The sequence below is a fragment of the Protobothrops mucrosquamatus genome, unplaced genomic scaffold (assembly GCF_001527695.2).
Source record: "Protobothrops mucrosquamatus isolate PMUCROS unplaced genomic scaffold, P.Mucros_1.0 scaffold2625, whole genome shotgun sequence".
Lineage (NCBI taxonomy): Eukaryota > Metazoa > Chordata > Lepidosauria > Squamata > Viperidae > Protobothrops > Protobothrops mucrosquamatus.
The window spans coordinates 406,745-417,266 of record NW_015388679.1 but is presented as its reverse complement, the minus strand read 5'-3'; the positions used below and the strand labels follow the sequence as shown (position 1 = coordinate 417,266).

General features: G+C 41.9%; 1 protein-coding gene across 1 annotated transcript in view; it reads right to left on the bottom strand.

Moving 5' to 3' along the window:
* Nucleotides 1–10,522, bottom strand: part of SLIT2 (slit guidance ligand 2) — a 193,580-nt gene that overhangs the window by 18,640 nt on the left and 164,418 nt on the right. The window contains exons 26-27 of the mRNA XM_029285971.1: nucleotides 9,620–9,759; nucleotides 2,465–2,558 (exon numbers count right to left, since the gene is read on the bottom strand). Coding sequence (XP_029141804.1) covers nucleotides 2,465–2,558; nucleotides 9,620–9,759 — 234 coding nt within the window. The remainder of the gene's footprint in view (nucleotides 1–2,464; nucleotides 2,559–9,619; nucleotides 9,760–10,522) is intronic.

Sequence of the window (10,522 nt, the reverse complement as noted above, 5' to 3'; positions counted from 1 at the left end):
CCACGCAAATTTCCAGGCACGACAAGGAACTCCTTCGCCACATTTACCTTAATCTAGGATGTTTTTTTCTGACTTTCTGTCTACCTGTCACCATAGTAACCCCAGGGCTATGTTTGTGATCCAGAGATGGTCCAGCATCTCCCTTGTAATAAAAACAATGATCGCAATGCAGCAAACTCATTTTTTTATTTTTATTTTTGTTTTGTCCTTTGGAACTGCAGTTTGGTTTGGGGAAGAATAAGATCATTTCTTTGCTCGGTTGTTCCAATTGTGGTGACCCTTCACGCTGATGCTTGGGAAGGACCACCGGATGCTGCTAGCCTGGGAGTTAAACTCTAATATAGAGTAAAACTCTAATATAGAATACAAGCAGTCCTCAACTTACAATAGTTCATTTAGTGACCGTTCAAAGTTACAACGGCACTGAAAAAAAAGCGACTTAGGACCGTTTTTCACACTTAACAACCGTTGCAGCAGCCCCAGGGTCAGGTGATCAAAATTCAGATACTTGGAAACTGACTTGTACTTATCACGGTTGTAGTGTCCCCTGGGGTCACGTGACCCCCTTTTGCAAACTTCCGACGAGCAAAGTCAATGGGGAAGCCGGATTCACTTAACAACCGTGTTACTAACTGCAGTGATTCACTTAGCAACTGTGGCAAGGAAGGTGATAAAATGGAGCAACGTTCACCTAATAAATGTCTCAGTAACAGAACGTGGGGCTCAGTTATGGCCGTAAGTCAAGGACTGCCCGTGTACCCCTTTAAAAATAAAGCAACGAAAAAGCAAAATATTTCTCAATATTTCCCCAAGCATCAAGACAATTTAGAGCAATTTCTTCCTGGCTTTTTTATGGAGAAAACATCAGCTAGTTTGGGACCAAAATGTCTCCAGGGCTTTCTTCATTAAGGAGAATTTTCCCATTCGGTGCAATTAACCTAGTCAGGAATGCTGTGATTCTCTCTCTCCGTCGTGTCGTCAGAGGGGTGAGAACCCAGGAACAAAAATGTAACTTTTCATTTTTTGGCTTTTAAGGAGGCAAACGTGGCTTCCTGCGGTATTCTCTGGAGCCTAGCATTAATATATTTTGTGTTTTTACATTTGCTCAGTCTCAAGTCTAAGGGTTCTTATTGTTCACTTCCATTGCATCGTCTTTTACTGCGCTCACGCCAACTATTTGGAATGAACTGGAAAAATGATATTTATCTGTAATCGCCGCATCAAAATAAGACCCAAAGAGCCGGGGGGGGGGAATTTAAAGGAGAAACTGATATTTAAATGAAGCAAAATCAATCCACAAATCTAAGGGGGGGGGGAAGTGTTGATCAGATCATCCGCTCCCCAAATCTACTTATCTAAAGCCCATTAAAAGATGCTTTGCAAATGTGCGTACTAAGGAATGATAATAAGGATATCACTTAATTAAAGATTATCCTTCCTTGGACCTGCTTATTGGATAATAATTTTCAAGCTGTCATCCCAATACCCCAGTTTGTAATTGCAGCTTCACAACCCAGCTTGAACTTTAATTATTCACTCCCTACCATATAACCCATATTTTGTGAATTGTTACAGAAGATTAAAAACTCCCCATAATTCAGTCTCTGGGCTTAATTCACAGTACAGGAAGTCCTCGACTTACAACAGTTCACTTAGTGACCGTTCAAAGTTACAACGGCACTGGAAAAAAATAACTTATGACCGTTTTTCACACTTACAACCGTTGCAGCGTCCCCCCACGGTCACGTGATCCAAATTCAGACGCTTGGCCGCTGACTCGTGTTTATGACGGGTCACAGTGTCCCGGGGGGTGTCACCTGATCTCCTTTTGCAACCTCCTGACAAGCACAGTCAATGGGGGAGGGGTCCAGATTCACTTAACAACTGTGTGACTAACTTAACAACTGCAGGGATTCACTTAACAGCTGTGGCAGGCTGGTCGTAAAATGGGGCAAAATTCATTTAACAACTGTTAAGCATTAAAATTGTGATCGTAATTTGTGGACTACCCACACCGCGCTCTGTTGTACCCCAAGAAGGGAATTTTCATGTAAGCCCCATCAGAAGCAATGGAAGGGAAAGAGAAGGGAGGGAGGGAGGGAGGGAGGGAAGAAGGAAGGAGGGAGGGAAAGGAGGGAGGGAGAGGGNGGAGGAAGGGAGGGAGGGAGGAAAAAGGAGGGATGAAGGAGAGGGAGGAAGGAGGGAGGGAGGGAGGGGAGAAGGAAGGGAGGAAGAGAGAGGGAGAGAGAGAGGGGAGGGAGGGAGGAAGGAAGGAAGGAAGGAAGGAGGGAGGGAGGGAGGGAAGGGAGGGATGGAGGGAGGGGAGAGAGAGGGAGGGAGGGAGGGGAGGGAGGGAAAGATGAAATCCTGACCGCAGGGGTTCTTCAGAGCCCAGTCCCCCCTCTCAATCCCAGCCCTTCAGAGGAGCCGCGTGGGAAGCGCAGGAAAGGACGGAAAGACTCACTGGTATCCCTTCGGGGTCAGGATGCACTTGGACTGGTGCTGGCAGGGGTTCAGGTCCTGGGCACAGAAGTCCAGCTTCTCCTCGCACAGCTCCCCTGGAACAGAGCAGGGCGGTTCAGCCAGGCTAGACACGGCACAGGATCAGGGGAGCAAAAGAGCCCTGCCTTCCCCAAATAGGTCCTCTCCCCTCTAGAACCCGGGAGAAAACGAGACCCTCTTCTTTTTTCTGCCCGCCTGGCTTTCCTTTTGCACATTTATCTCTGCGGCTCCTTCGACCTTAAACGGTGGTCACAGGACTAGCAGCATCCTCCTCACTGACCAGTCGGCTAATTAAGATATTAGAATGTTTAATACTAGCATTTAATAATGACTTGGATTTAAAACTGATTATGCTGTCTTCTAAGTCACTTTTAAGTGCCCACAGAGTATGGCCAAAAAGTATCTATCTATCTATCTATCTATCTATCTATCTATCTATCTATCTATCTATCTATCTATCTATCTGTATCTATATCTATCTATCTGTATCTATCTATATCAATATATCTATATCTATCTATCTATCTATCTATCTATCTATCTATCTATCTATCTATCTATCTATCTATCTATCTGTATCTATATCTATCTATCTGTATCTATCTATATCTATCTATCTATCTATCTATCTATCTATCTATCTATCTATCTATCTATCTATCTATCTGTATCTATATCTATCTATCTGTATCTATCTATATCAATATATCTATATCTATCTATCTATCTATCTATCTATCTATCTATCTATCTATCTGTCTGTCTGTCTATCTATCTATCTATCTATCTATCTATCTATCTCTCTATCTATCTCTCTATCTCTCTATCTATCTCTCTATCTCTCTATCTCTCTATCTATCCATCCATCCATCCATCCATCCATCCATCCATCTATCATATTTCTAAGAGGGTCTCTAGCGCACCATTGATGGCTGCTATCTCGATTACTTTGATAAAACTCTGTGGATAGCCTTGTTCTCAACTAAAAGAAAACCTTGTCTCATTATCCTGAACCCATCACCCCTTTAACGTTATAAACTGTTCTAAGATTTCTTTTTTATTAAAAAAAATCAGCATGTTCTACAGTAAGATAGTTTTCCCAGTTCCCACTTCAAACCAACTCAGTGATCCTGGACTTTCACTCTGTTCCAACAACATATATTTTAAATTCAACAGATTTTGAGATTGAAAGAGGGAAAAGTCCTGTGGATTGGACAGATTAAACACAAAATACATCTGACGTTCTCTTTTCTCCCGTAATTCTTCCAGTAGTCAGGCTAAAGTGATAAGATTGATAAGAAAAGCCCTTTGAGACCCTTTTGTTTAACCCAAAAAAAATTTTTTTTTTTAAAAAAAAGGGAGAATCTCAGAGAGAGAGAAATGGTGATGTCAAACAATTTACACTGTCACTGTTCTAAACAAGCCCATGAATATGTTTATAATTTCTACAAGCACTTATTGGAAGAAGTCCCTGCAATACAATGATGCCTTAAAGCAGGGGGTCTCCATCCCCCGGGCTGCAGACCCCTCCAGGTCCACGGCCTGTTAGGAATCGGTCCGTGCAAGTGAGCGAAACTGTGTTTAAAATTTTAATCATCAATATTCCCTGAAATACAACTTCAGGATAGGGACTTTGGCTACAGTTCAATTTAGATCAATGCTACTTTGATGTCCATAATTAAGATTCAGACAGTCTTTAAGACACCGAATAAGGCTTTCAATCCGAGTATTCGGTTTTAATCCCTATTCTAGTGGCCACCAGAGATTATTTTTCTAGGCTGGCTAAATTAAGTTTAACAATCCATTAATCTGTTCTTGGGAAACAGAGGACTTTATTGGTGAGGACAACACACAAATAGGAAAGTATTAGTAGCAAAAGTAACACTGCACAACACTGTTTGTGGTCCTAGGGGTAGTCATGGACCCAAATAACACTTCAGAAGGCAGATTTTAAAGTTAATATTTTGGGTGTCCTCTACTGTTTAGCTTTCAAGCTGAGCATTTTAAAATGAATAATTTAAGGGTCTTCTACTGCTAGCCACCCACATACAGGCAGTCCTCGACTTACAACAGATCACTTAGGGGCCGTCTGAAGTTACAATGGCACTGAAAAAAGTGGCTCAGGACCGTTTCTCACACTTATGACCGTAAATCACCATGATCACGTGATTTACATTCAGACGCTTGACAACTGACTCGTATTTATGACGGTTGCACAGTGTCCCGGGGTCTGATGAGCAAAGTCAGTGGGGGAAGCCGTACTCACTTACTAATTTAAGAACTGCAGCTGATTCGCTTAATGAACATGGCGAGAAAAGTCGTAAAATGGGGCCAAGCTCACTTGACCCAATGTCTCACTTGTCAACATCAATTTTGGGCTCGGTTGCGGTCATAAATTGAGGACTGCCTGTACTGTAGCAATGACATTTCTTTTGAAGGTTGTTCGTTTCTGGAGCATGGGGATCCCCCAAAACTTTTAGGATCCTCTGCAGATTTAAGACCCGTCCGAATATCTGACAGCGGATCTGAAGAGGGCAGATCTTCAGAAGCACGGAAACCGCGTTGGGACGGGTGCCCTGAATACCGTCTTCTGGAGCTGGACCCCAGAGGGGACTGAGATAAGAGGGAAAAGAGAAACGGGATCCACTAACCTTTCTCCACCTCATTCAGAATAGCAGCTGGCAGCAACGAAAGGCAGAAGAGACAAAGAGACGTTTACATTCCACCAAAACAGCAAAGCGCAAATAAAGCGAGAACACATTGAACGGCGACAGAGCAGTAAAGTCACTGCAGGGAAAGTGGTTGTGCCTTTTGGGTTTTTTGTTTTGTTTTATAGCACAGCGAACACACGAGGGGCCCACGTCGGCACTGGGCACAGGAAGAGGGGGGGGCTAAACCGAAGGCACGACGGGGGTCTTCACGTCAGACGATAATGAGCGACAGGAACTCTCTGGATGAGACACTTAATGGTCTTGATGTTCAAAAGACTGAGAGTCACACATGGGAACAGGTTAGGAAAGGCGGGAAACAGTATGAGGGACTTCAGAAACTTTTCACTAAAGCAGGGGTCTTCAAACTTGGCCCTTTTATGACTTGTGGACTTCAACTCCCAGAATTCCTCAGCCAGCCCTGAGGGCTGGCTGAGGAATTCTGGGAGTTGAAGTCCACAAGTCATAAAAGGGCCAAGTTTGAAGACCCCTGCACTAAAGCATACGAAGAACGGTTGCAGGAACCGAGTAGGTCTAGTCTAGACCTGTAGGCCGTGAGGGGTTTGCAACTGGGCCGAGGGCTGGCGCATCCTCACTTGTGCGAACAGTGGGTGAGTGCGTGTGCTCCATTTACGTGAGTGGCAGGCACGCGTGCTTGTCACTCACACAAATGGAGCCATACGCACGAGCGCGTTTACCAACCATTTGTGGGAACTATCCCCTCTCTACCCTGCCAGTCTAGAAAAGGCAGAAACATTGGGGGACTCTGGTCTAATGAAAAGAAGGACTAGGGAAGACATGATAGCAGTCTTCCAATATCTCAGGGGCTGCCCCAAAGAAGAGGGAGTCAAGCTATTCTCCAAAGCGCCTGAGGGCAGGACAAGAAGCAACGGGTGGAAACTAACCAAGGAGAGAAGCAACCTGGAACTAAGGAGAAACTTCCTGACAGTGGGAACAATTAACCAGTGGAACAACCTGCCTCCAGAAGTGGTGAATGCTCCAACACTGCAGGTTTTTAAGAAGATACTGGACAGCCACTTGTCTGAAATTATATAGGGATTCCTGCTTGAGCAGGGGGCTGGACTAGAAGACCTCCAAGGTCCCTTCCAACTCTGTGATTCTGTGTTCTAAAAGTTTCAGCTCTTCTGATTCAATACGTTTTTCGCAGTTAAGACTTCACAGAGGTGAAACAGGCTCCAGTGATCTTGTTAATTATATACTGAATATTTTACGAATAAGTATATTTCCATCTTGAAGCAAGGATTCCTGCTGTAAAAACGAAAGCTTTGTCTTCTTTTTAGTCTAACGGTCGCTTGCAACTAAAAACAGGATGTGTTACATAGGAAAAAATGTCTATTTAATTATGCATAACTGGACATTTTCACCAAAGCTATGTACTGCTTTAAACGGCATTTTTATATTCCATAAACCAAAAAAAAAATGACCTATCAAAATGTAGGGCAGTTTTCGCTATGTTTTTTGAAATCTTTCTTTATTGCACTTCCATCCTATGGCTCTTGGGCTTTCCATCCAACGTAACGATTCACTCACTCATTAAGACTTAAAAGACACTCTAGATCAGGGGTCTTCAAACTTGGCCCTTTATGACTTGTGGACTTCCAACTCCCACAATTCCTCAGCCAGGCACGCATGCCTGGCTAAGGAATTCTGGGAGTTGAAGTCCACAAGTCATAAAAGGGCCAAGTTTGAAGACCCCTGATCTATATATACTACCATAATTAGCCTGTGGAGCAAAAACATCCCTGAATCAAACCAATTCAAACTAAACAGTTTTTGTTCCCACCTGTTTTTCCAAGCTAAAACAATCAATCAAGCAAGCAGTGATGCACAAGCTATGATCCTCAACCCTGCCTGTCCTTCAGATGGCACATACCTTGCTTACAGACAACCATCCATGTTACAGACTGTACCACAGTAAACTAAACCCTAATTTCAGCTCCTACTGGCTCAAAGCTGTTATAGCATCACACTATTAGCAATAGCAGTAACACTTAGACTTATATAGCACTTCATAGTGCTTTCACATTGTGATTTACAATGTCAGCCTATTGCCCCCAACAGTCTGGGTCCTCATTTTACTGATCTCAGAAGGATGGAAGGCTGAGTCAACTTTGAGCTCCATCAGGATCGAACACCAGGCTGTGGGCAGAGTTTGCCTGCAATGCTGCACTCTCACCACAACTCTATATTAGGACTTCTGCTGTGATTAACCACAAATGTTCGTACATCTGACCATCTTCTAACGGGGCAATAAGCCATTCCATCATCATCCATTGCTATACGTCTACATTAAGCAAACAGATGCATTCTCCATTTAAAAAAAGAATGAATGGATCCAAAGTAGGCTTCAGAAATGGCAATATTCAGAAACTAGCGTTTTACAGAAGATAACTAAATTCTCCAGGATATTTTCCTATTAACTCAAGACGGTCACCCTTGAGCTGAAGTATTACAAAGACTGGTTTAATCATTTAAACAGCTCGGTTGGAAGAGAACGGGTGACCTGACACTATTTGCCGTGGATTAAAACCGAGACAAAGATAGGAACATGTATGTTAGGGCAGGCAGTCAATGCAAAGCACGGCTGTTCTGTGCCTACATCTAACTTGTAGGTGTGGGAAAAATCGGTTTTCAGAGGAATGGGGCTGTTTATTAGATAAACGGAGACAAAAGCAACGTGTCCTTGTAGCTCACAATGGCCCGTGGTACGTTTTGTCTGAATATTCCCATAGCAACTCCTGAATCTCAAAATGCAGATTTTTCTTCTAACTGAGATAACAGACAGGTAGGCAGTAACCTGATATCTATTATATTACTTCTGAATATTCATGTATGCATCATTTCCCCTTAATTTCTGAAGTATATAAATACGAGTGCATCTCTTAGTCTGGAGGCGTGTGTCTCCCACTATTATTTTGGAGAAGACCCCCTCCAATATGCATTGGTAAAATTAAATACTTCAGTGAGCCTGGATTATTTGCTTTGGGATCTGCATTTTGATTCTACACAGGAGATCACAGATCACCTTCTAGTAAAATACACATTACCCAGTCCTTAAGTGCCACAAGGTTCCTTGTTTATAAACTATTGATATTCAAGCCTATTTCTCTTACCCAGGATTAAGAAATACTAGAGAGTTTTATATACAACTATAAGCCTACTAACCAGAACAAAGTACAGGGTTCAAAAGAAAGAAGAATAAATGATTTTTTTTCCATATTAGGCACTTGATTATAGTCTCCTCAAACTTACATTTAATCACTGTTCTTTGCATGTTGTCACATCTGAAGGCTAGATTATTTTACACAATGCGCTATCAATGGCCACCTTAAATTGTGGAATAGCCTCCAAGAGACTCCGTCACTATATAAGTTAAAAAGTATGCACAAACTTTTCTATTTTGTATTTGAAAGGTGTGATTAGGTCACTGTTAAAAGGGTTTTTTTTCCTTTAGGAATATGTTTGGAATTGTGTGGACTGCTAAAATTTATAACCGAAATGTGCATTAAATATTTCAAATAAATAAAATCTGAGGTTTTGTTTTTTTTTCAAAAGGCAACTGGACTTTGTTTTGTTTTTTTTTTAAGATGTTTCGCTTCTCATCCAAGCAGCTTCTTCAGTTCTTTGTATCTCAGGTGAGATATAAAGAGCACATACTCAAAAAGGAAGAAACAGGTGCCTCTCATGTTCCCCCCCCACCTCCAAGATTTTTATTAGATCTGCTATTTTATAATAGCCCACAGATGCCCAGGAGCACGGCTCAGAAAAACAGGGGGGAAAAAAATCATCTACTGGATTCAACATGGACTAGACTAGCTTTAAAAATTACTAAGGATACTTATGGAGGATCAGATTGCTTACAAGGGGTTCAGTAGCTTTTAAAAGGCAGAGGGTATCTCTGTAGTTAAACTGCAGACAGTCTGAAAAGAGCTATGCTCATATTACATATGTGTACATATACAGCCAAGGGGTGTGTGTGTGTGTGTACACACACTATCTATCTATCTATCTATCTATCTATCTATCTATCTATCTATCTATCTATCTATCTATCTATGCGCTAAATTTGTTTGGATTGCTAACAAAGAGTTAAAGGGAGACTAGGATAGCTATTTCCAGCTAATTAGCTCTCATCAGCCAGCCATACCCCTCTGAGATTCAAACCTGGGCTGCTTGCACGTTAGGCCGGCTATGTTGACCCCTAGGCCAAAGATTTCTTCCTCCCAGTTTATATAAAACTGAATTCAATGAAACAGCAGAAGATGTTATGATAAAGGAACACTTTTGGCAGCTGAACGACAAGAAGCAGGGACCAAATTTATTAACATACAGGATTAACAGAGGGAATTACGGAGTCTGTGATATATTAAAGTAAGATCTCTTCATACCTGTGTATTCTGGTGGACAGAGGCAAGTGTAGTTGTTTATTCCATCTACGCAAGTGGCATTGTTTTCACAATCGTTATCTTCACAATCATCAATGTTCACTTCACAGTTTGCCCCTTCAAATCCGTCTGCACAGGCACACCTGCAAAAGAAAATACAACAACTCTTCAAACAAACAAAAACAAAAACCCATTACATATGATGCTTTAAATGTGCATGTGCCTAACAATTTATTTTTTGGGGGGGGGGGCAATACTCTACAAACTTAAGAAAATTTCAGACTGGCCGTTTCCAACAGAAAAAGGCAGGAGAGTGGGGACCAAAATCCACGAAGGAAAGGAACAGATGGGCCAAACTGGTCCAAACAAGCAAGAGAATTCTCTCATGGAGAAAGAGACATTTGGATTCTCCCTCTTGGCCTCTAAACTGGAGGTCTGATGGCCAAAGTGCCTTTCTCAGTAGCATTAGTGCAATTTTGCTATTTTTATTTTAGGGAACTGCTGAAAGTAGGAACCTTTCGATGATATAAAGTATGCTCAAAGGGAACTACTCTACCAGTTAAGAGAATTACCGAATTACTGAAAATTGGAAGGCAAACAGGGCCATTTTGAGTGTAATGGGTCGAAAGTACTTTGCCAATGCTTGACTCATTTATGAATTTCAAGAGGTCTTGCCTACTATGAAATAAATGTATGCAGAAGCACGCAAGAAGGGAAAAAAAAAACAAGAGAGGGAGAAGGAAGGGATTACTTAGGAAATTTAGTTTCGCTGGGACATAATTTACTGTATTAATTATTGCACAGTAACAATTACTTATTCACGCCTGCCTCAATTGCAGATCAGTGACTATGCATTTATGGCAATCACTATAAAACTGTTTTGCAGAATATATGTCTTAATTCGTC